General features: G+C 42.7%; 1 protein-coding gene across 7 annotated transcripts in view; it reads right to left on the bottom strand.

The window, feature by feature from the left end:
- sun1b (Sad1 and UNC84 domain containing 1b) overlaps positions 1-24,442 on the bottom strand; it is a 37,889-nt gene extending 13,447 nt beyond the window's left edge. The window contains exons 1-9 of one of the 7 annotated variants that reach the window (XM_084072549.1): positions 21,784-22,005; positions 19,066-19,163; positions 5,543-5,761; positions 4,156-4,394; positions 3,218-3,244; positions 2,280-2,585; positions 1,929-2,063; positions 865-993; positions 324-407 (exon numbers count right to left, since the gene is read on the bottom strand). In XM_084072549.1, coding sequence (XP_083928675.1) covers positions 324-407; positions 865-993; positions 1,929-2,063; positions 2,280-2,585; positions 3,218-3,244; positions 4,156-4,394; positions 5,543-5,761; positions 19,066-19,148 — 1,222 coding nt within the window. In that variant the 5' untranslated portion in view covers positions 19,149-19,163; positions 21,784-22,005. Of the gene's footprint in view, positions 1-323; positions 408-864; positions 994-1,928; positions 2,064-2,279; positions 2,586-3,217; positions 3,245-4,155; positions 4,395-5,542; positions 5,762-6,234; positions 6,259-19,065; positions 19,164-19,650; positions 20,122-21,783; positions 22,006-24,300 lie in introns of those variants that run through there. The other 6 variants (XM_084072550.1, XM_084072547.1, XM_084072546.1 and 3 more) reach the window with 6 other exon arrangements.
- Positions 24,443-25,334: the final 892 nt, after the last annotated feature.

Here is a 25,334-nt window from a genome sequence, read left to right as displayed (position 1 = left end):
TTTTGTTGAATCATTTCTGCGTTGGGAGGTCCGAAATGTACACACCTAATCGTCTGCTTATAACTAATGTGCAGAATGAATGTCACTACACCGTAAGCCCCATTTTTAAACTGGTCTTCAAAAAAACGGAAGGGAGCATTCGACCAGCATCTGGTTTCCAGCGGGTCACAGTGGTCAATAGAGGTTCACACAACCTCTGCCCACTCATCCTAACACAGGTCACGCATAGCATTAACTCTGTCAGTCAGGGTTACTATGAGTCTCAATGCCAAGTATAGATAGTATCTGTGTGTGTGTGTGTGTGTGTGTGTTTGTCTACTTACACAAGGAACCGTTTAAATTGAGATGTGATGAATCTGTAGTCACCAGGTCTTTCACATTCATGCTTCCACAGAAACTGGAGTGAGCTGAAACAGACGATAACACATTTAATTGCAAAAACAACAATGCAATATGATATGCCACGTGAAACCACCATCCCAGAGAGAAGAGAGAAAATAATTTGCATGTCACCAAGGTCCATTTCCTCATGAAGGAAGCATAGGAACAGAACTGCATGCAACTTTGAGTGATGATACAATCAGTACAAGACAGAAGACAGACCAATTAGAAACAGTGATAAAGTTAAGATGTAGGAAACGCTTCCAAGAGCTGTGGAACAGGAAAGAGCATGGTAATGGAGAAGAACAGGTTGACCGGAGGGCTGAGAGCAAGAAAACAGAGAGAAGGACAAACATCTTTCAACACAACATGTAAATGAGGGAGAGGAAAAGAAGTATAATAATGGCAGATAATGAAAAATTGAAGGCAATGGGGTCCAGGGGCTGCCACCCCCTGAACTTTTACCCCCTCTGAGGTGGGTACCTTTTCCTTCGTAGCCATTGGCCCTGTAGCCTATCATCCTGTGAAGTGTGGTCTGCTTAAACAGCCACAGATGGGACACGCCGGAGGTCACAGCCCGTCTCACGGACCCTGAGAATGAGGCCAGGGCACCTGGTGGCGACACACCCAAACCAACAACCACACATTGCTTGTTAGTCAAACAGCCATGATTCCTTACCGGGGTGCTGGCTAGAGAGACAGGCTGGAGGAATGGTTCAGTTAAAAAGTCAAGCGAGGGGTCTATACAGAGACCCGGGGAAGAGAACCTTAGGAGACAGGCATGCATGCATGAGTCTGATAAAAGGGAATGGGGTTAGATGGGAGATATGAATAGACCAATGGCTCAGTCACCGAGGACAAGGAGGCAGCTCAGGTGAAAACTAACAGGGGGCAGAGAAAACGACTATAGCCTGATTTACACTCCATCGTACGCCGAAAATAGCTGATCTACAAGCTCACGTTGTGAGCTTCTAGGTCAGCTATTTTCGGTGCACGACACTCTTGTACGATGGAGCATAATACATGAATGAGTATAAGACTGCAATTAGAAGGTTATTAGGTGTTAGTGTAGTCATGTTTTACACTAAGACTTCTGGAGATTCTGGAGATCTGAAGGATACATAAAAATAAACCAGCCTGGTTTGTGGCCAGCCTGTGACGTCAGTCAAGTCAGTGGGCATGGTTTCAGCCCGATCTAAGTCCTATTGACTTCCATTATAAAATGTAAATGAAATATCTGAAAAATATCTAAAATATATGCGAACAAAAATGTGTGAAGGTACTACATTTGCCTGCTGGCTGTATGCTAAAAAGAACTTTGGCACAGATCAGTTCGGCAATTTGTAAAATTAGCTCCAGACAAACAAACAGACAGACAGACAGACAGACAGACAGACAGTCACACAGATGGACAGACCCTCTTATAGATGGCTAACCTCCGACAGAGCCACGCCATACATCGAACAGAGAAGAGAGAAAACAGAGGACAGGAAATTGATGCTGGGTGGAGAGACCCCCAGTGGTATACTGTGTATATATATATATACCTTTTCCAGGGGGGCTCTTGGCCCTTGAGCCCAGCCAGAGCACACTGTTGAAGAGAAGGGTGACTAAGGACACTATGGGAGCCAGGGCTCGTCTGCTGTAGTGCACGCACGTGTGTGACATAGACACCAGGACACCTGGAGAGAAACACCGATGATGGTTACTGCCCGACCAGAACACCTCTCTACCGCTGAAGAGAAACTGGATTCCCATGCCAGAAATCAAAATCATAAAGAATACACAATGTGTGGTTCCTAAAATGACTGCTGGGCAAAGGGGCGGAAATAAATACATAGAGCCAAAGAACAGGACGACAGTCATCCATCACAGAATGCCTTTAATCAACATCTCACCTGTCTTGCTGCTCCGGCTCTTGTCTCGGGAATATATATTAGATGAGGAGGATAATGATGATGATGATGATAATGCTGCTGCCGAGGAAGAGGAGAGTTTGTAGGCGGCAGCAGCAGCATCAGCAGCCCGAGATGATGATGAGGAGGAGAATGAAGAGTGGGTGGTGAGGGCCTCCGTCCTGGGAGAGTGGATAGTGCAGTCTTTACAGATGTAGCCATTGTGAACCTCAGTGTGGGACTTGGACGCGCTGGCGCACACACCCCCGTTAGCACTCGATGACCTGTGGTCAGCGCTTGAGGTCCTCGCTGGAGAAACATACAAACACCATTAAAACCACTTAAACCCTAAAGGGTTGACCGGAGTCCCTCAGGGCTCTATACTAGTGTCTTTTCCGTTTTCGCTCCATACATTAAATATCTTGGCTGAAAATAGCCGACAAGCTCGTTGTAAGCTTTCCGATCTGCTATTTTCTGCGAAAGTTTTCCGTGGTTAACATTATTAACAACTTTTAACCTGCAATCATTATTGGGCATATTATTATAGGGAAAAAAAAGTTTAAGTAGAAAAAAGGGCTTAAAGCTGCGATCCGTAACTTTCATGTTCTACCCAAACCTGGGTCCTCCGCAGTAGCGCCAACATTTCAATACCACATGCCGTAAACCTGTAGTGGTCCTACCCGATCGCAGGTAACTAGAACCACCACAGTTGTGTTGGTTATATTGTATTAACATACTCTTTCATACAGAATGGTCAAAATAAGGTTTTGTTCATTACAGAAAGTTGTGGATTGCAGCTTTTAAGTGGTTAAAGGGTTATTCAATATTTCAAGTTAGTTATTCCAAGGAGAACAATCGGTAAATGAAAACTTATTTGAGACGTCATAATATGGATTAGAGAAGGAAAGAGAGCTAATTCTAGAAAGCTAACCATTACTGACCTGTGAGTTCAGCATCGTGACCCGACCCTGTAAAGACATAAGGCAGTAGTCAGTGATGGCCTGTTAAGAGCTCATTGACTTCACTCATAAATCAATTTGTGGGAGTCCCAGTTCTCTCTGTAGCTAATCACCGGCGCAACCATCAGAGGAGTTTCACATACATCGATTAACCTGCCTCATCATCCCATTGGTAAGCGTATACACAACTCATTAATCCCTGCTTTTAACACTGCAGGGCATGCTACTATCACGTGATGTATTGTAAACAATCAGATGGCATGCTGCCCCCACAGTATACTTTATTATTTACTCATCTTCTACAGTCATATAAACCGGTGATCTCGGCATGTGGCAAAATACTGTAAGTGGCAATTCAAATGTGGATGAAAATATTTCTAATTTGCAAAAAAAAAAACATCGTAGACTCATATGGATCAAAATCGCTGACCTCATGCAATAAAGATGCAACATTTGTTCTGACTGATGCAATAGTAGCTTCTGGAATTTTAACTTGAAGGGAGTGTAAGTGCTTTTTGTAAAAAAAAAAATTATAACACATATATATATCTATACATATATATACACATTTTATCCAATCAGGAGGGAGAACCCCACAAAGATCAATTATCAGCTTAAATTGTACAGTTCCAGTTGCAATTGTGTCTGCTCATTTGTTTTGTCTCCTGATTGGATCAAATTGGTATTGCGACCTGAAAATATATTTTCTGATTACTAACGTGCTGGAGAGACGAGAAGACCCCTGTTACTGAACAAACACGATATATAGCAACACCGTAATATAGAGCTACATCGTAATATTGAGCTATTTAACACTTATTTGAACAGAACGATATCAACTAATGTACGCCCACTTTAAAAGTATGTGCCACAGGCATATGAATGACAAAGTACATGATAGCGCAGTTAGCAGTACTAACCCCAGTATCCATCGACAGTGGTGGTGGTGGTGGTTGTGGTGGTTCGCTGTCTCATGCCGGACTGGTTCAGAGTGGAGGTGCATAGGGAGGCATCTGTGGCCGTGTCGCTCTGCTCGACGATGCTGCTGATTGGTGTGTTGGTGGCAGAGAAGGACAGGGTTTTCCTCGGCGTGATTGTCTGGCTCAGGGACAGAGACTGGCTGCTGGAACTGGACTGCTGCCTTCTGCTGCGTACCGTCCTGGGAGAGAGAGGGGAAACATGGAGGTGATGTAATTAGACCGGCAAGAGTTAATCAAACTACTTTTTAAGGAGGAGGGCAGATGGTGTGGGTGATATGAAATGTAAGCTTATCATAAGAACACGATAATCATTTAATTGTTTGTTCAACAATATTCACTGTCTTCCCTTCTATTTTCAAGGGCTGTAGAATAACTACGATCAAAAAGTACTTGACTGGACGTCGGAATATGGAATTAAAGTTGGTACTTTATATAAGGAAAAAGGTGGCATACAAATGGCACAAAAACGATCTTTTGGCTTGTTATCAGTTGGCATTCATTCATTCATTCATTCATTCATTCATTAATTCGTGCGGAAGCTAGTATTGCTCAATATTACTGAATCACAACAACAGAATCCCGGTCTTTTCTAACATCCGGTTTAGACGCAATGTATTGTGGAACATGAAGTTTTTCAAGTTAACCCTTTGTTAGGCTATAGAAATAGAAAAGTCTGAATTCAGTGTCAATCAATGTTTCTCAAATAAATCAATATCAATATTCTGTATTAAATGAAATCAATTCATTTTAACTGTTTTTAACTGTAAATAATACTGTATGAATGTATCAGCTTTTAGTTAATCATGCAAAAATGTGTATGTAACCCATTAAGTTACAACACAATAATAATCATTTAATTGGGGAAACTATTCAATTACTTGTCACTTCAGGGGGAGGGACAGTCCATTGCTAAGCATAAGGCGGCTTTCTTGTGTTTATTATTAGTCATTGTTATGCATCTTCAAATAGCATAAATGGACTGCAAAGTTTAATAGGGCTGCAAACGTTGTACTAATCGATGTAAATGATAAAAAATATTAGAATTCCCTTAGCATTGAATGGTTAATATTAGAAACAAAAGTATTTGCTCAAAAAACATGCTTCGAATATTTGATTATGTGATTTTTCTAAGAAAATAATGGATAGCTGCATCTCTAGTTGTGATGTACACGTGCGTGATGAAGACGGAGAGAAAGGGGAGGACATTTGAACAGACCCACTGGCAGACCAGACATACTCACACACACATACAACACAGACTGCTGGTGTGGTGTGAGTACATAAGTCACACTGGGTGTGTTTATGAGTAGCGCTGTGACAGTCTTACCGTGCCTCTCGTCTGCTGCTGCTGCTGCTGCTGCTGTAGCTGACACTGCTATTGCTGCTCTGCTGCTGGGACTGGGAGTAGTCGGCCAGGCCGTCGTTGCCATGGAGACCGGCACTGGTCTGTAGACGCAAGCTCCGCCGCGACATCCTGGGCGAATCGAAGACGGCCGGGATCTCGTGTTCCTTCTCGAACTCTAGGGCTGCTGTCGAGTAGCTGGAGCTGAGGGAGGAATGGGGAATGGTGGTTACACAATGAGTGTGAAGAGTCAGAGATATTGACACGAGAGAGATGACATGGGAATGAAGAGAGTGAGAGAGATGAAGGAGTGGAGCGTGAGAGAGAGGCGTGGTGAATGGAGGTTAAGTAGGTAACCTAAAACATGAGTCAGCCAACAGGGCGGGAGGTACTCATGACTGCTGTAGGGAAATCAACTTGGAGATACACGTTGGCAATTCAATACACACACACACACACACACACACACGCACACACACACACACACACACACACACACACACACACACACACACACACACACACACACACACACACACACACACACACACACACACACACACACACACACACACACACACACACACACACACACACACACACACACACACACACACACACACACACACACACACACACACACACACACACACACACACAATAGGCTTGATGTTGACCTGCATCAACATCAATGGCTGCATATCCGCTGCTTTCTCCACTGTCCACTCGAGAGAAAGCTGTGTGAACGGTAGTAACCAAAACAAGCAGGGAGGCAGCAAGGCAGAGAGAACACTAAATAGCTGTGATGCTGTCGTTCCTCGTAACTCGCCAAAGCGGCCTGACAGGAAATGACTCACGTAATACACATGAGAAAAGCGGAGAAGAATAATGGGATCTGTGTGAGAGAATGTGACAACAAGCCCCCATAGGGACAATAAACAGATTAACATAACCGCACAGTATGAAAATGTACAAGACGCTTTACCTGTTACCAGCCACTAGTGAAAAGAAATGATGAATAGTAATTAGTAAAGATTGACTTTTATACTAGAGTAGGCTAGGGAAGTTGACTCACTACAGCAACGGCAACACCCCTCTTGGCAGAGTCAGCACAAAGTCAAGAGGCCAACATTCCAACCAAGAGAAACTTGGATGAGGGCAGTTAGCTCTGCCTGTGCCTGCATTCAACCAGCCTATTCAAAATGTACCCTTTCTACATCAAGTAGGGATGTAAGAAATCAGCTTGTCAAGCCGTGCATCTCAATATCGTGAGCCGTGACCAGTACATTGTCTGCTGTTCAAAATGTAATATCTGTAATCCTTCTAATGAGCGCTGTAATTATCTATGTCCTTTAAAAGAATGAATGTATGAGTCTCGTCCCACGATAATTCACCTTTCAACTCGCTGGCAATCTACTTTTGAGACCTATATTAAAAAGGTAGGGTAAGTGATATTTGATTATTTCTTTGTTAAAATAAGTGTTAAATAGCTCCATATTCTGATAGAACGGTTGTTCAGTAACAGGAGCCTCCCTGTCTCTCCAGCTCTTTAGTAAGCAGAAAATGCATTTTCAGGTTGGGATACCTATTTTATCCAATCAGGAGACAGACCTGGCACAGGGTACAGAGTAAACAAGTGAAATTGGAACTAAGTGATTACACAAATAAATGACAAATGATGAGCAGACCAAATTGGAACTGGATCACTATAAAATTTAAGCTGTTAAATGGGTACTCTTTCCTGATTGGCTGATGAACCCACCTGAAAATTCATTTTCTGTTTATTAAAGAAGTGGAGAGACGGGGAGACCCCTGTTACTGAACAAACACCCTATAGCAATGATCAGAGTTAAACCTTTTAACAAAAACCTTTTTGTTTCAACCAATAATATCACATACCCTACCTTTAACTGTACACTAAAAGCTAAGAGTTCTGGTCAGATAGCAAAATGTATGAAACTGCATAATTTTACATAGCGGCAGAAACTAATGACACTCATAATATCAGCACTGCCATTGAAGATTAAGAGAAATAACAGTTGTTTTTGGCAAGGGTATTTCCAAGATGCTGTTTTGATTACTCCAACATTGTACTGTAGGAAAATATTACAGTCAGCCACAACTAAAAAATCACACCCTGTGTGAAGGAAGCGGTGCCTTTGGGGCGGGGCTTAACTAATTTCAGTTAGTCCCTATTGGTGGTCTGAGTCCACTTACCAAATTTGTACTTGGTAGCATGCTGCAAACTGGAATAATGCCTGTTTAAAGCCCAGCCAATGGGCAGACAGAGGGGGCGGGGCTTAAGTAATTACAGTTCGTCCCTATTGGTGGTCTAAGTCCACATACCAAATTAGGACTTGGTGGCATGCTGCAAACTGGAGTGAGGGCTGTTTATAGCCCAGCCAATAAGAATGCAGAGGGGGCGGGGTTTAATTAATTTCAGTTTGTGCCTATTGGTGGTTTTAGTACATGTACTAAATTTGTACTCCGTAGCATGCTGCGAACTGAAGTTATTGCTGGTTAAATGCCGTGCTCAAACGGACATAACATACGGACGGACATACGGACGTCAAGTGTGTGTCTGTGGGTGTGCGCGTGTTCGTGTGTGCGCATGTGTGCAGTATTGGCGTGTGTGTGTGTGTGTGTGTGTGTTGAAGTGGCGCATGTGTTTTGCCGTGTTCAAGCAAAATGACGGACATAAAATACGGACGGACACACACACGGACAGAGTCAAATGTAGAGCGGTTGGCACCGCTAAAAATATATATTAATCTAAAATAAATATAAATATTGTTTTCTCCTTCTCTGCCGCTTGCCAAAAACGTTTTTTGGTTAAAAGACTGCTATGTGGAGAAAAAATAAATGAGACTTGACTCGCTCCACAGACAGACGAGCAGAACAGGACAGACGAGCACGACAGGACATACCGGGCAGATGCAGAGTGGGTACAGTGGACGTCTTGTAGCAACATTATGAACCGTTATTACATTATGAGCCGTTATTACATTATGAGTTCTGTTTTAACAGAAGGCCACCGGTTCGACACAGCCTACCCAGTCTGTGTGTCAAAGTGCCACTGAGCAAGACTCTTAACCCCTAGCTGCTCTCCGGGAGCCATGTTAACCCGTTAAGACCTGAAGTGGATTCTACGAATGCCTTCTAAATCAGTAGTTCTCACACTTTCAAGATTTGTTCTAAAATGTTCAAAAATAGCAGATGTACAAGCTCGCAGCACAAAGTGCCGCGCTGTGAGCTTGCATAACTGCTATTTTTGAATAGCCAACGCAAGAATCTAAAATGTCACAGATGCTGTCCCGGTATTAATGCCATCCACTGCTCCTAATCGTTAAGATGGGTTCAAAGCAGAGGAAAAATATCACGTAGGAGGAGGAGCGAAGCATCTTATCACTGACTTGAGAACAGGCCGTCCACTTCCTGCTTTAAACACAGTGACACACTGGAGTGGAAGTGACCTCCCTTCCATAAACAACAACTGTTGGATCTGGTGACAGTCAAGTGCAGCTTGCTGAACAGCGAGCGTCTAAAGGCCTATACGAGAAAACAGCCTAATGGAACGCATGTGACGACAAAGCCTATTGTGCTGAATATGATTGTGTGTCGTGTAGTGTTTGGTGTGCGTGCGTGCAGTAAACACATGCGCTGTACAGTATGAAAAATATCATTTTTCTCCCAGAATGGCTGGGGAAGACTTGAGCTGAGTCGGCCTGTGATTGGCTGAAATTTAAGGGAGCGCCTGATTTGGTTCACATGATAATCGGCTTGCCAACTTATACAGCAAGCCCTGTAGTGGCCCTATGGCTCGCTCAGGCGTCCCTCACGAGCCTCAAGGCCTCACTGTAGGCACACCTGCCTTGTGATAAAAAAAAGTCATGCTTTTGTTGTAAAACATTGCACATACCCAGAATATTGAGTTAACAACAACAAGCGCTCATCTTTCCCAGCCATCCTGGGTTAGACTAGCATAGCATACAGTAAATGTTGTTCTCCGTCCCGCCACCTGGCACTAAGCCTCGAGGATTACACCTTCACACCAAAGAGCCAATTATGGGCTTTCCTTTTCCTTGTGCCTCCTACCTCATCTCCATACACAGAACCAATGCAACACACAGTCCCCTCTGTACCGTTTGACTGAATTTGACAACCACTGGCCACCATTGTTGAGGGTTAAGTTGAGCGTCACAGTCATCTGTGGTTACTGAGTGTGTCTGCGCGAGTGCGCGTGGTTTACTCAACCACCAGCTGGCATGTCTGCCAGAGCAGCTAGATGTGGAAATGGAGGACAGATTTACCAACAGGGTGGGGGGGGTTATAGGGCTACTGTCTGCCATGCCAAGGTTACTCTGACTCCCTAGAGAGCAAACAGTCTGTGCAGAGGGGTGAGATAAGAACATGTTAGCATAACCACTACTCCATTACTGTGCGTGTGTGTGCGTGTGCGTGTGCGTGTGTGTGTGTGTGTGCATACACTGCGACAGCAGTCCTTCCAGCTCTATATACTACACACAGCCATGTCTGTGTGAACTCAAATTCAATTCAATTCAGGGAAGATGTCGACGTGTGCAGCAGCACCTGAAGCGGTGGGATGCATGCTTGGGCACACACCTGAGGTAACTCATCATGTCAAATATTTGGCTTGCGTATTTAGACTATGAAGGTGGAAAACAAGAGGAAAAATATATATTAAACCTGGTATGCCCCCTCACCCACCCCCAAAGTCCTCACAAAGTAACTCTTTACACGGTCAGCAGCACTCTCCAACAGCCACTTCTTATTGACGACGCAAACAGAAGCTGTGGTGCACATGCACTGTGACATGCGGTGGACGCACGCGTCTTGTGCTGAAGCTGCTGCCGCAGCACATACTGCAGTGTTATTAATAAGCCAAGGCAGCCAGCCTCCTGTCTGCACGCGGAGCCAGTACACTCCTCTTCCACAGTTGCATCTACATGTAGCGTGTCTTGCCAGTACACAATGACGCAGCGATGCGTTGGTAATGACCCCGAGACGGCGCCTGCAGCTTCAGAGCACTAAGTGTGTGTGTGTGTGTGTGTGTGTGTGTGTGTGTGTGTGTGTGTGTGTGAGTGAGTGAGAGAAAGAACGGAAGGCAATACGAGCCTACACATCCAGCCAGGCAGTGACAGACACAACTCAACCCCCTGCTCTATATGTTGGATGTTTGACCCACTGCTCTGCAACTGAACACAGCTGGCAATATCCCATCGCCTTGAAGCACACGTGCTTATCAACCTAAACCAACCACGAAGGAGTCATGCGGCATGCCTGTAAATAATTGTATTATATACTGTATAGAGGCAGGATATTTTATTCGGTACAATGAAACAGTAATGTATACTAATTCAATAATTATAACTATAAATAAAAAAACACCAATAGAGGAATTTCTAAATGACCCTTTATTCTGCGTTAGCCTATGTTCTGTAAAATGATAGTTTTCATATCGGACAACATATACACCAACACCGGCTGACCTAGGGAAACGGTCGGGCTCTACTGTAAATGTTGTTTTGCTTTGTTTGTAAACCATTTCACTTGTTTCAAGACTATCGATCTGCGTGCCTCTTTCTCCCTGCTGCTCTCACGGCCCACGTCAGTGATATAAATAGAGACACTGCTTGAGAGAGAGAGACACACACACACACACACACATAGACCCTGGCAATCCGGTGCCTGGAGTTTATCCTTACACAACAGCTTAGCTGTCAAGTCGGCCCACAAGAAATTCTAACTAAAAAGAGCCTGACAACCCCACTGAAATAAGGACATTTGATTAAATGTTGCCTGAAATATAATCAAAGCTGTCTAAGTCAATTATTTACTCTCTTTGCATTTATTCTTTATTTTTTTATTTGCACAGACCATAACGGAATCACACATGGGAGAGATCACCTCCCTCTGATAATATTGAAATCAGACCTGAAAAAACAATGTGACAGTGGGCTTAGAATCAGCAAAACAAGTTATGAGTCAGAGTCATAGCCTAGAGAACTTAACCCCCCCCCCAATCCATGACTACTGTCTGCTCTGCAGTGCTTTGGACTGAACACACACACACACACACACACACACACACACACACAGAGAGAGATTATAGAAACCACGTGGGCTGTAAATCTCAACCCCAAACCGCAGGTGTGGTTACACAAAGCCTGAAGAAAGCGTGCCAGAAAACACAGTCACGCACGCGTAGGCACAAACACACACACTACGGTGTAGTTTCACAGCATGCATACACATACACACACACACACAGGAGGTGTGGTTTTCAATAAACCACAGAGGCAGAGCAAGAAGCCAGCAGTCACAACATGTATGCCTTCTACTGTCTCCATTATATAACCAATGGAACATTCCTAGTGTTTGATGGATGAAGGGGTCAAGCCAACCATCTTTCAGGTATCAAGATGAAAGAAAGTGGTTTGGCTGTTTTAGTGCCATCACATGATTGAAGGCAGAAAAACTCATCTTCAGTAGTTGGATCACTGACTAAAATAAAAGCGCCGGTAGGCAGGTTAAAGTTTAGGTGATGGAGAAAGAAATAGAGGGACAATCACCCATTAAATACATATAATTGAAAAAGCTGCAGACTTAAATTTTGTTTCAAAATGTTTCAGAATTCAAAACCAAAAAAAGTCCAAAAGTTGCAGAAATAACTTTTGAAATAACCACCACACTCAGTGTTTAAACAAATTGAGCATCTTGTGCCCACCCCTGCTCTATGGGGAACGCATGAAAACAGAGTGTTGTGTATTGCACAAGCACAGAAGGGCAGGCCCCACCTTCCTGTTTCCTAAAACCATTAAGTGAGCAGCGACAGTGGTCTTTCCCCGGAGACCCTAACCCTATATTTATCAGAGACCAGGGACTCTGAGGCTGGGCTCAGCACAGAGAGCACTCATATTTCCATCCGTCTATCTCTAGATGGGAACAAGCTGGCAATGTGATTATGATTGCCAACCTCATTTTCCCTCCCAAAGACTGCACTTCCCTTTTTTCTCCCCCTCTTTTTCAGTTAACGGCCTTCACTCTACAGTACACACTCTTCAGTCGGCCGTTTCACGTTTCCGTGGTTGCCATGGAGACTACTCCAAACAGCTCCCTGGGCCCCAGAGTGAGTGGTGTATAAACAGTATGTAGCTCAAGGCCTTCCCACTTCCAACAGACAAATGCATGCAGGGAATGTACAGAGAGTTGTGCAGATATCACAACTATCAGAGCCAATTGGTATCGACTACACTAAGCCCGATCGAATCCAAATCCTTTGTATATTTACCCCACTGGGCGCCACATCAGCTGTCATATAAACGATGATTATCCACAACTTGTGGCAGTGAGCTTAAACAATGGTTAAAATGTCTGCAGTGTGGAGACTTTGTAAAGGGGAAACCCAAATTAATTTGACCTGGACCTAATTTTCCAAACTTATTAAACAATAAGTATTAAATTCTAACCAAATGTTTCAGTTTAGTGCCGATCATCTTGTACTCCATATGCAAGACATAGGAAGTGAAGTCTATCATTGCATCAGCAACGGTAGCTGGCTGCAAAGCTTACACCAAAACAAACACAAGACAGCAATGCCTTGAATATTTCAATTACGGAAATGCAACGTGCCATACTTAACATGTTTTGGACTTATTTCGAGATTGAAAATGAAAGCGGTACTTCACGCACAATGGCAACCAGGCAGTCCATTCCCACGTGGGCGATGCTGAAGTTGAAATCTGTAAGCCTGTATCGTTTCAAAAGGAGAACTTTGCACTTAAAATATTGCTAAATTGAACATCAATGGTGGTCGTGGCATCAATGTGTATCAATAGAGGTTGCCAGTATAAAACCTTTAAATACTGTATAATGAATTACTGTAGGATCTCAAAGTAGAAAATGGTCACACAAAAGCCTCGTTATCATTTTAGCTCATAAAAGAGATGGATAGGTCACACACAAACACAACAGTTTTCCACTAGACCACTTGGTCCAAGAACTGACAAACTCACAACAGATGTCCCAGCAACTGTGACTGACTACTGAATACGGTGATAACAACTGTCAACCATATACTCAGAAACACCTCTAGCCTAATGGAAATGGTAGTTCTTTCTTGTCTGAAAGAACTTGACAGCCATGACTAAACCTGGGCAGACCAGACTGGTCAGGCTGAATGCTTTTTCGCTCAATTCTTCAGTTGGATTGATGCAGGCAGCTATTTGAAGCTAACAGAAGATGGTTCAAGTTTGGCTGGGATCTAATTTTCAGGCCTGGATCTTAACTCTAGTGTAATAAATTGGCATTCACATACACGTCATTATTATTGCTGCTGTCTTTAAGCTACAACTGACGAACTGTCTCTTGTCATTACTACTACCATTACAGATTACAGATCAAATCTCACATGAGGGAAAACGCTGGCTACGACCACAAGCCCCACTGACTGATCATAAAATATGGAGGGGCATAGTAACTGAACACACATGCTGCAGAGCTGCAGAAGACCAGGGTCAAAGGCAATGTGTCTCTGTACTGATGACGCAACTCAGTAATCTATGAACCATTGCTCAAGCATGGATCTAGATACTGTGAAGCAACATGCTACATGCCTACTAAGGGCAGCAGGAAAGTATGAAAAATGATCGTCATATTCATTCAAATAAATATTTCCATGTATGCATTGCTACGTATGCAGGCTGTAATCAGTATGCACTGCTGTTGTGACCTTGCAATCCTTCCCAATCAACAGAGTTTAGCATGGTGTAAATAGCCTCACTAGCTATCTTTGCTATGTCATATGCCAGGGTCATTTGAATTGGCAGAAGGAATTCATATGAATGCAAAATTGAACCCACTGAGACAATTGTTATACTCAACTATTTTTAAATGCTTAAAATACAAGAGTAAGATCATCATGATTGCATTTCAAATAGGTTCAATTATTTTAAAATGACATGTTTTCATCAATTCATATTGTTCATAGCCAGAAATGATTCAAGAAGGCCAGAGAGAATTTCATGCAGAGATAAATAAACCCAGGTTTTGGTGTTATCACAAATGAATATAGTGCAATCATGTTATGGATTACAGGTGCAACCTTAATCTAAGGTGGTGTAAAAGACTTTGGCACAATCTGTATAATTTTTAAACCATGTTGCCCCTGAAAGTATTCTTAAAGACATTATAATTAACTAGAATTGTAAAATAATCCAATAAGAGAATATTGCCTCCCTGGGGCATTTGGATATTTCAAAGACATTTGGCCTGCATCCCGGTATATTTCTAAGGTTGCTCTTACTATTTGTCAAACAGTATTAGGCTTAGATGCAAGAAGGCCTCCCTCAATGGGACCAACAGTTGAGCAATCCCTTAACGGAAATCATTGGGTCAACAATGAGCTTCAATGTCGGATGTCAGTTAACCTAATAACAAAAGAATGTTTTGTTATAAATCTGCAAAACGACAGCGGTCTCACACTGGCACAGTGATGGCATCTCTGTGGAGCCAGCCCCAGCCAATCTTGCACTCTTGCTCCATACAGGGGCTTCTAAATAGCTCTGGGTGTGGGGTGGAAATGGAACTTTGTGTGGCTAGCTTTTTATTTGCCCCTCCTCTCTCTGTCTCCCACTTTGAATGGTGCAAACTTGTCTCGAGGTCTTTTGACTTCTGACAACAGATGGGCCAACGGTTTCTGTCACCTGACCCCGTCTCTCTCACCCCTGCTCTCACATTCATGAAGTACCCCCACCCCGCGCTTACACACACACACACACACACACACACACACACACACACACACACATTTGATACACAGATAATGAAAACATCCCGCTGACATTCTCAACTAACTGTTCGCAAAATATTTAAATGCAATTATTTTTTTCCAGCTGCCAAATGAGATGAAAACTAAATGAGAGAAAAAAATAAAGCTGGTTTGTCTGGTCTCGAGGGAGCAGTTGGGCTTATGGTGACTATAAGATCATTGATCTTTCAACTAGCATGCAGAAAAGCAGAAAGTAACTAATAGTCTAATCCTGGGATCAGTACATACACTAGAGACTGACAGAAAGGTTCATTAATAGTGTCTCAGCTGACCGCATACAAAGGAACATGATTAACTTGTTCCTGCCTGTCTGTCACATAATGCGACATTCCAGCAGTGTACGGGCAACGCTTTCTTACTTTCACCGGCTGACACAAGGTCTATTTCCACTAGTTGTCCCCCCATTACAGGCTTAAGATATTTACACACCGGGGGCCTGGGGAATAAACCACCAACATCAAAACTATTATAGCTCATGCCTCATTCAAGTTGATGCCTTTATTCACAGTGAAAAATCAACCTTGTTCTTAATAAAACTTGCCGTTTTGTCGACGTGTAATATTCACATTCCGTGTGAATGTACTCTTTTTTTTTTTTGCTTAAACCGCACAAACAAAATCCAATCATGTGGATCTTGTGATATATGTGAATGGCATAGCTCCAATGTGAATCTCTGTGAGCCAGTGACAGTGATCAGTCATCTATGACATTGGTTCCCAAACCTTTTAGCTCAAGACCAAACTAGTGAAAATAGCAGATCTACAATGTGGCGCGAAAAGCACCACGTTGTTTTTTTTATTATATTTTTTTCCATTTTCTTCATGAAATACTTTTGGAAAATGTTGGAATTGTTTTTAATTGATGAAAAGTTGTGATTCTTTTTGTTCAAACTTTTTTTTATTTTTTTTTCAAATAATATATATTTTTTAAATGTAGGAAACGAAAAAAAGGGGATATTTACTCGCAACCCAAACATGGGTCCCGACCCACTGTTGGGGAAACAGTGATCAGTGGGTGCATCCACACATTCGGAAGTCCCATCCACTCCCATGTTAAGTTAAAAACCGGATGTTCCGGTCCGGTTTTTCCTATAACATGGGAGTGGACGGGACTTCCGACTTCCGTACGACAACTTGACGTACATGTGTAGATGTACCCATCGACATACAGTAGTACATATCTGACTTATTCACCCGTTTCCTAGGCTGTGTGGGCATCACTTCCTGTCGATTTCATTGGTCATCTGACCAGTTTCATTGGATTTCATTGGATCAAATTGACAGGAAGTGACGCACACACAGCCTAGGAAACAGGTGAATAACTCAACATTTTGGGCACAGTTTCACCGTTATCAGAGAGCACCACTGAATTCCATTGCAAAATGAACTAGCTAACCATTTAAAAATGTACAAAAACATGTAACAGAAAACTCACAAAATTCTGAGGCCTACTGGCAGGGTGCACAAGACATTTGGCGCTGATCAGTCCAGCGGTTTGTGAGATTAGTGGACACACAGACCGACCCTGTTGGAGATTGGCTAGACACCTGCAGAGCCAAGCTGTAAAAACGCCTCCGGTGTCTTAGACTTGCTATTAGAAAGTGGCCGTGCCAGAATCTGAATGTTAGGAACACCCCTCTCTTATTTTTTTCACACAGTAATTATATATGTCTTTACTATTCTTCATCCACAGCATGTCAACACCCTGACCCTACAGGCAAAGTCACAGTGACTGCCACTCCCACCTCCTATTAAAAGGATAAGTGCAGCTGACATTAAAAGCTAACATAAACGTAGTCTACTCTATTGTAGTCACAGAGAGACAGCAGTCTGCAGTCTGTAACTGTTCTTCTGTATGGGATCCTTCACATCTGCTGACTGAGGCTTTCTTTACAGTGGAATGCATCCTCCATTTGTGTAAGATGTGGTAGTAAATCGAGCGGGTGGCTGTTTGTTGGAACACGCCTGTGTGCCCCTTTAATGAGCAGTAGTTTACTACTATCACTTAAGTGATGGCAAGCCTCCAAAGTCCTCCCAAAAGGTCATGCAGCAAGCAACATCGCATTACCAACCCTGCATCAGACTCTGAACCACTGCTACACTGTCATTTCAAGGTAACACAAGAGGCAAGGTATTGTTTCTTCTTGGTCTAGTCACACCTCAATAAGTTGATTCACTTGTTTAGCCTGCAGCACCAAGTGTTGACAGTTCTGTAGAAGAGAGGCCAACCGCATCCCATCACATGTCACACCCTGGAGGAGTGCAAACCACACCAACGCTGAGATGGAGGGCTGAAGGGTTGGAGGACATAAATGATGCGTATAACTGCGTATATCAATGAAGCTTTACGCACAAACTTTTTTAAAGACAAGAAATATGTTTCAAATTAAAATAATGCAGCCTACATGGGATGAAGAATCAAGTCGTTTCATATGCTTAGTATGTGTATATTCATATGCTTAACATTTGTATTTTATTCTCCATAGTGCAGGTCTCCTCACCATGAAGGCCATCGTGTCCACTATACCTGGTAAAAGGCTCACCTGCACCTCAAGGCTATTTAGAATGCAAGAAAGATCCTAAGCTTCAGGGGGAAATTGTTTAGTGCTCCTTTAAGTCAACAGTATGACAAAGTCAGCACGTGAAGCACGGCTAAGCACATCTTGCTTCTACTACAACCTCAAAACGGTTATGTTACAAACAGCTTATTGGCATTCTTTGCTCTACATAATACTGCTCATTCCCCTATAACCACACAAGCACACCAACACACACTGTCACACTGAATCATGGGGACGAATAAACAAATCACAATCTTAAAGGAAGGGGTGGTAGAGCATGCACATCTTCTCTGGTTATCAGGTGCAGGGCAAACAGATGACCAGCATAGCAAAATAAGTCTGCACACTGTTGCTAGCTCCCACTGTTTATTGCAATAAACAGTGCGACTTAATTTCATTGCCAGCCTCAATCCACAACAATGTATCCACACAAATGTCATGAAGAGATTTTATTATTTTATGATGTCATTTAGCTTGTAGCAATTACCCACAACTTTTATGTGACAGGCTGATAAAACATCTGCACGATCAAAGCATTCACTCAGGTGAGGGAAACAGGTCTTTGCTGTCGATGCAAGCAGAATTCCTAAAGTTAATATCACCTCATCGGCGTTAAAAAGGTCTTGTCACGTAAGAGACCTGGAGAGAAACGCATCAAGGAGAAACTGCGCACACGCAGCAGTGAATGTCACCCAACCACTGGGGGGTAATTCATCACACTCAAAGCCTTTCATTCTGCAGCACTGTGCTAATGAGCTGAGTGATCTGACAATACTGCACTGCATTGGCTGACGGGGCTCAACAGCATGCTTGTTTCACAGGCATACCACTGACTGGGTTTAGGAAAAAGGGAGACTAATAACACATCTGGAGAGACCATTTAAAATATGGAACGCATCATTTCTGGATGAGGAGATTTCTTTGAACATGGAGAGAACTAGGATCATGCACTTGAAGAGGCCTTGAAGGTTGTTTTTCTTCTGCAGCAGCAGCAACTCGAGAACGATATTCACTCAGTTCACTCCAGGTCAGCCAACCGACAAAAATGCTATGCATATGAACTTGGAGTATTTGATGCTGGCAGCAGTGAGGTCTCACCTGAGGGAGTAGGTATATCCGGTGTTCTCTGGGGCACACTGTGGCGGCGTGTATGTGTGCAGTTGGGAGAAATCCATGGTCATTCTTGGTTTAAACTGCTAGAGTCAGGACGCAAGGGAGGAGAGGGCTCTTTAGGCCACGGCCAGGACAAACGATTACCAAAACAGTTACTCACACAGTCAGGCACCCAACAGCAAACACAAACACACTCAAAATCACATGCATGCAATGCCTTGTTCAGCCTGTTTGTCTCAGTTTGACATGTTTCATAGTTCACTTTCGTTAGTTCTATCAATGACCTCTGTTTCTATTTAAGAGTAAAGTATAGCATGTCCCTACAACATTAAACACAATGCTACGCTGCTAAACCCTCTGCTACCCTAATCAATTCAGATCTTGTTCCCTGGGCTGAGCTCCAATGCAACACAACCCGCAGTTACTGGCTGCTACTCTGTAGTACAACCAGAACAGAAGGTCCAGCCCCAGCCGTCACTAATGAGGACTGTTCGAAATTCCCTTTCCCCAGGAACACAAGACAACAATGCTACTGACTGAGGCTCTGCCTGTGGACAAGAATTGGCCAACCTCCTCCTGCTGCATCCTGGTTCAGGCTGGTTGTCGACGAAGGCTGTGAAATGTGAGTGCTAGTAGGGCTGGAATGAATCAATCGCCTCTTCTCTTTCCCTGTCTGCAACCAGAAGGCGACAGATTTGGCTGGTGGAGACGGGACTTGAAACAATGGGGATGCTCTCTTCTCCCTCATTCCACACAGCAGAGCTCGCTCCAAGTAGTCCAGTTCAATAATGACAGCGAATGCTGGCTGGAAAAGCCAGAGGTGGGGCCAATTTTATGTAATGGGAGGGAAACTCCTCGCCCACAGGGCTGGGCTTTTCAGGAGTGAAGCTGAATGCCAAGACAGAGTGAACATGTTGTTCGGATTCCCATTTCTATGAACCAATGAAAGCATTTAACCAAAATTCCAGTTTAAATAGGGTGCAGGTATAGCAGTTATATGGAGTTTCTTTCTGCCCAGCCAGAGGGATCACAAATGCGGCCAGCTAAAGAATAGAAATGCATTTGCCTCAAGTTGAGGTGATTAGAGTACATTCAACCAGTTTTACTTTCCATGCAACAAGCTTGCATGTAAAGGGTGTGTGTGTGTGTGTGTGTGTGTGTGTGTGTGTGTGTGTGTGTGTGTGTGTGTGTGTGTGTGTGTGTGTGTGTGTGTGTGTGTGTGTGTGTGTGTGTGTGTGTGGGGGGGGGGGGGGGTCCCAGCTAAATGATTAATTATTGATAGTTAGGAATCCGAACCATACAGACCGTTAGGCTTTTAACTCTGACAGTTATAGGGGTGTGTGGCCTAAGGCATACCAACCTGGGTCCTTGAAATTAAACTTTGAAAGCCACTAAAGCCCATGAATGCATTTTCCTCCCACAGCCTGAGGTGTCAGCCTGAAGGGACGTCCTGAAGATGACTACCATTCATTCAGCTTTCAAACAAACAAGCCAAACAGATGATGAAAGGCGTGTACAATAACAGATGGCTTGCCTCAAATTCCATCTCCAAAATCTGAAGAGCCCTAATATTAGCCCTAACAACAAATGTATGCTTAAATGAGGGATCAATATAAACAAATAGCCCAAAAGCCAGAAGGGTCATAATTCTGCCAGCATGTCTCTCTTTTTTTTATCACCAACTGGTTGCATTGCATTCCATCATGATGAAGTCACTGAATGAGGACATTTTACTGTCAGATACAAATATCCCTTCTGTTCTATGGACCAAGAGTTGGGACTAGAATTACATCAGATGTATGCAATGAAGCCAACACATACTAGGTCTAAAACCTTGGTGAAGACAAAGACACGTTTGCATGAAGGGATCTGTCTGTTTTTTTGCTAATTTGGACATGACTGATAACTGACATGGCATATTTAGACTCTATAAGTTGACTGACCATTTAAGACTAAATAGGGGGTTAACAGGCTGAACAATATCAGGCTCTCACACACACACACACACACACACACACACACACACACACACACACACACACACACACGGAATGATGGATACAGTGAAATATATTTAACGCACAGCACACATGCTTCTCAGTTCTACTACAGTGGCTCCTTTACGCAGAACAACCGTGTGTTCAAAACAAACTGCGGTTGGACCCTCTCTCACTGTCAAAACAAACATTCTGAGCGGTCCAATTTAACACTCAATTTCCCGCAAATATTGTAATACTGACTGTATATGCGAATGGCGGCTGTGTGACTCTGAATGACACACATAAACCCCGTTGCACTCTCACATTGCTTAATGCTAAATATAGACGACAACGCAGTCACTTATGAACGCACTGACACACAGCCGGTGCGACGACGCACTGTCTGACTCTGTCCCCATCGTTGTGCTCAAATCAAACAGGGCCATCGATCATTTTGTTGCGAATACACCAACCCATGGGCTGCTGAAAGCACTAACCAATTATAAACATCATTATTTTTCGTGCTGTGTGATGTCGCAGCAGACGGATAGAAAATCGCCTTGTGAATAGATGATCTAGGCCTGAAATTAAAAAAAAAAAGTTCAAGGTAAAGGAGCCCAGAAATCTCAAATTAAATGGCTATTTTTGTCTAACATAACATAAAATCAAAAACACAAAATAACGTATGGCCACGGGCATCATCATCATCATCGCATCCACTTGCCGGTGTAGTGATCAGTCCATGTTATTCTTTATATAGGAGCGTTAATCCACAGAAAACAGGACGCGCAACGCAATTCTCTCCCCCGCGCGCAAATCTCACGATTCTCCTCCAAACGAGAGAACAACGACAATCTCTCCCTGCTGGGACAGATATAGAAGTTTGAAATAGGCTCTTAGCCGTGCGTTATGCTCATGCACACAACAAGCAGAATTCCAAAATGGCTTCCCAAACGCAACAAAGCCGAGCCTGAAGGCATCGCTGATGATCCTCCCACTTCCAGGCCTCTCTGCTATTGTCAGTCTAGGAGGGCAAATAACTGCGTCGTATGACGGTACTGGCCGCAAAAAGAACAGATCTACAAGCTAACAATGCGTCGCGATGCGACGCGTTGTTAGCTTGTAGATCTGTTCTTTTTTGTGGCGACACCAAGGCGCACACTTCAAATCTATTTGGATGAAAACACAATTTATTGCAACCCCAAGCATTATTGCTACTGTTACTATTGCGTAATAACCCCTTAATTAGAACAATTACTGTAATTAATTAACCACTGAAGCCTGGACGAAATTACCACCACGGCCTGAACTGAGGATGGATCTTGGAATATTCACAAGAAAAACTGTTCAACATATGGCCAGTGGTGGAAAAAGTACTAACATGTTTTACTAAAGTAAAAGTATCAATAGTGCAATGTAGAAATACTCTATTACAAGTAAAAGTCCGGAATTAAAAATGTACTTGAGTAAAAGTATAGTATTGGTATCAAAATGTACATAAAAGTAGGCCTACCACAAGTAGTACTCATTATGCAGAATGTCCAATTTCACAAGTTTTCAAATAAATGTCTAAAAATCCTTTGAATACACCAGTGAAGTAAAAAGACAGACAGACAGACAGACAGACAGACAGACAGACAGACAGACAGACAGACAGACAGACAGACACACAGACAGACACACACAAAGGCATAGGCACATACAAGTAGAGTCATGCCATGCAGTCACACTTGAGCTGTCTTTAGTTGATTTGCCAAATCGCCATTGATCTACTTTACAATCAAATCCGGATCAACAGTAATCACAGTAGTAAAGCCCTATTAACGGTTTATTTGGCTATACACCATTTATGAGACTCTGAAAGACTACAAAGTATGGATCAATGAAATCCTGCCAGTTAATGTTACCAAAGAAAAGGGAAGGTGGCAAAACATGAGCATGAATAAGACCATAATAACACCATTGTTGCATAAATAGATGAACGTTGTCAGACATGAAACCAGCATTGTTTTTGTTTAAACTTAAGCAAAGGATGGTATTTACATAACTGCCAAGAGAAGATCCAACTCGGGGACGATGCGCCATCTACTGGCGGCCAAATCCTTGTACCATCTTTGACTTCGAACAAACTTTGACACCAATCACAGTCAGTGGTGGAAAAGGTACTCAATGCTTTTACGTAAGTAAAAGTATCAATACCATCATGTAGAAATACTCTGTTACAAGTAAGAGCCCAGTATTCAAAATGTACTTGGGTAAAAGTACAGAAGTATTTTATTAGCATCAAAATCTACTTCAAGTACCAAAAGTAAAATTATTCATTCTATAGGAATGTCCCATTTCAAAATGTATAAAGTACTCCACTAAAGTAAAAATACAGTAGTACAGTACAGTACTTGATTAAATGTACTTATCTACTTACTTTACACCACTGATCACACTCAATAGACTATTGGGTGGACTTTTGACATATATGGTAGGCTACATACGTTGGCCTTCCTAGGCAGCGACTGACAGCCAGAGCCATTCAAGGAACAAGGCTCTGGTGAAAGTCAAGGAAATGGAGATTCGACTTTTGAAATTAGAATAAAAAGTTATCTTTGTTCCTAATTGATGGCAACTCATTTAAAACGTAGTGTACACACACACACACACACACACACACACACCATTAAAACGTGTAGCAAACAGCTGTGGTCAGAAAACAGAAGCCTGCTCAGATAAGTGTCTAGTTTAGCTACACAACAACAAGCCCCTTTAGGAACCCTGTGACGCATTGGGAGCTTGTATAGGCTATTTTCAAATGGCCGAAATGTACACAGGGCTGAAGAGGGTAATGTGTTTTGTAATAATAATCAAAATCTACTCAAGTTTTCAAATAATTGTGGTGGAGTAAAAGTATATTTGCCTCTGAGATGTAGAGTACAAGTAAAAGTACAGAAATGTGCAAATACTCCAGTAAAGTAAACAATACTTCAAAGTAAGTAGTACTTGAGTAAATGTACTAGGCTACTTTATATCACTGGGCGCATAAAGACACAGCGCGTGCCAATGTGCCAGCAGACCAGGAAGTTTCATTCTGATTCCGATTGGGAACAAAATATCTCTGAACAAAGCTGCAAGTTATGCATTAAGACTATAGCGTTACCCTGATCAACCACACACCGCGATCGAGGCACACATGTAGCTGTGAGCATTTACATATGAATACATACAGACGTTTTAGGCGTTTCGGCTTTACCTGTCAGATCCAAACAGCGTAATGATGATGGGACCGATCGACAAATTGTCTTTATTCTGAAGATAGATTCCCGGGTTAAATCTTTGCATGGAAGTCTCTGTTTTCAAAAAAGCAGGCTTGCTGTCTCTTAACGCTCGCCTTTCCCGCACACAGAAAGCAAGCTAATATTTTCCGTTGACAGTAACGTCACGTGACATGGTACCACTCCTTATTTGGGAAAAATGTCCAAATGTGGCTTCTGTGGGAAGTTGAACGCCCTCTTCGTTCTATTTGCCAGTGGGATGAATAATGGCACCAACTTGTGGCTGGTGTACAGTATTGCACAGTCGATTGGTTTAAATGAGAGGTAACATTCGATCACTGATTACTGCAACTTGAAACAGTTGGAAGCATTTTCTTATCAAGGACCCCCTAATCTATACGTATTAGGCTGCAGACCCCCATTTGAAAATATTTTGTGCCAGGAGGGACAACCATATGATATGAGAAGAGATCTACGAGCTCATAACGCGTCGCATCGCGATGTGGTCGCTTCTTTTGGGCTTGTTTTCATAGACCTTAGTCCAGTAATTCTAGGGTTGAGGTTGGACCAAATTGTATTATTTTGTTTCTCAACTGATTTTGACTGGAAATTAGGTCTACTAGCCAGGATAAAAAATCTACCCTGATCTGCTCACTGCTAATACCCTAAATCCAAGATGGCCGCCATTGTGAGTATTTCATTCCAAAAATTGGCATATCTTCCAAACTAATAGAGCTATGAATGTAAACAAAGTGTCTAATCCTATGTTTTTGAGGTCAGGGAATTGATTAGAAGCATTTTTAATAAGACTGAGATTTTTTTGGTAACTTAACTTACATTTTATTGCCATTTACAGGTGAAATCACAAAACTAAATGCAGTAAGTAAAACATAAAGAAAAATAAAGGCACATTGAAAGGCACAGGTGTTTTCAAAGCTTGACTGTCACCTCCTGATTGCATTACACATAACTTAAATCATCTAGAAAACATCTAGAGACATGTAGAGAGATA

This window comes from Gymnoscopelus microlampas (genome assembly GCF_963454915.1).
Source record: "Gymnoscopelus microlampas genome assembly, chromosome: 11".
Classification (NCBI taxonomy): domain Eukaryota; kingdom Metazoa; phylum Chordata; class Actinopteri; order Myctophiformes; family Myctophidae; genus Gymnoscopelus; species Gymnoscopelus microlampas.
Note: the sequence above shows the minus strand (reverse complement) of the source record. Positions and strands in the feature narration are given on the sequence as shown.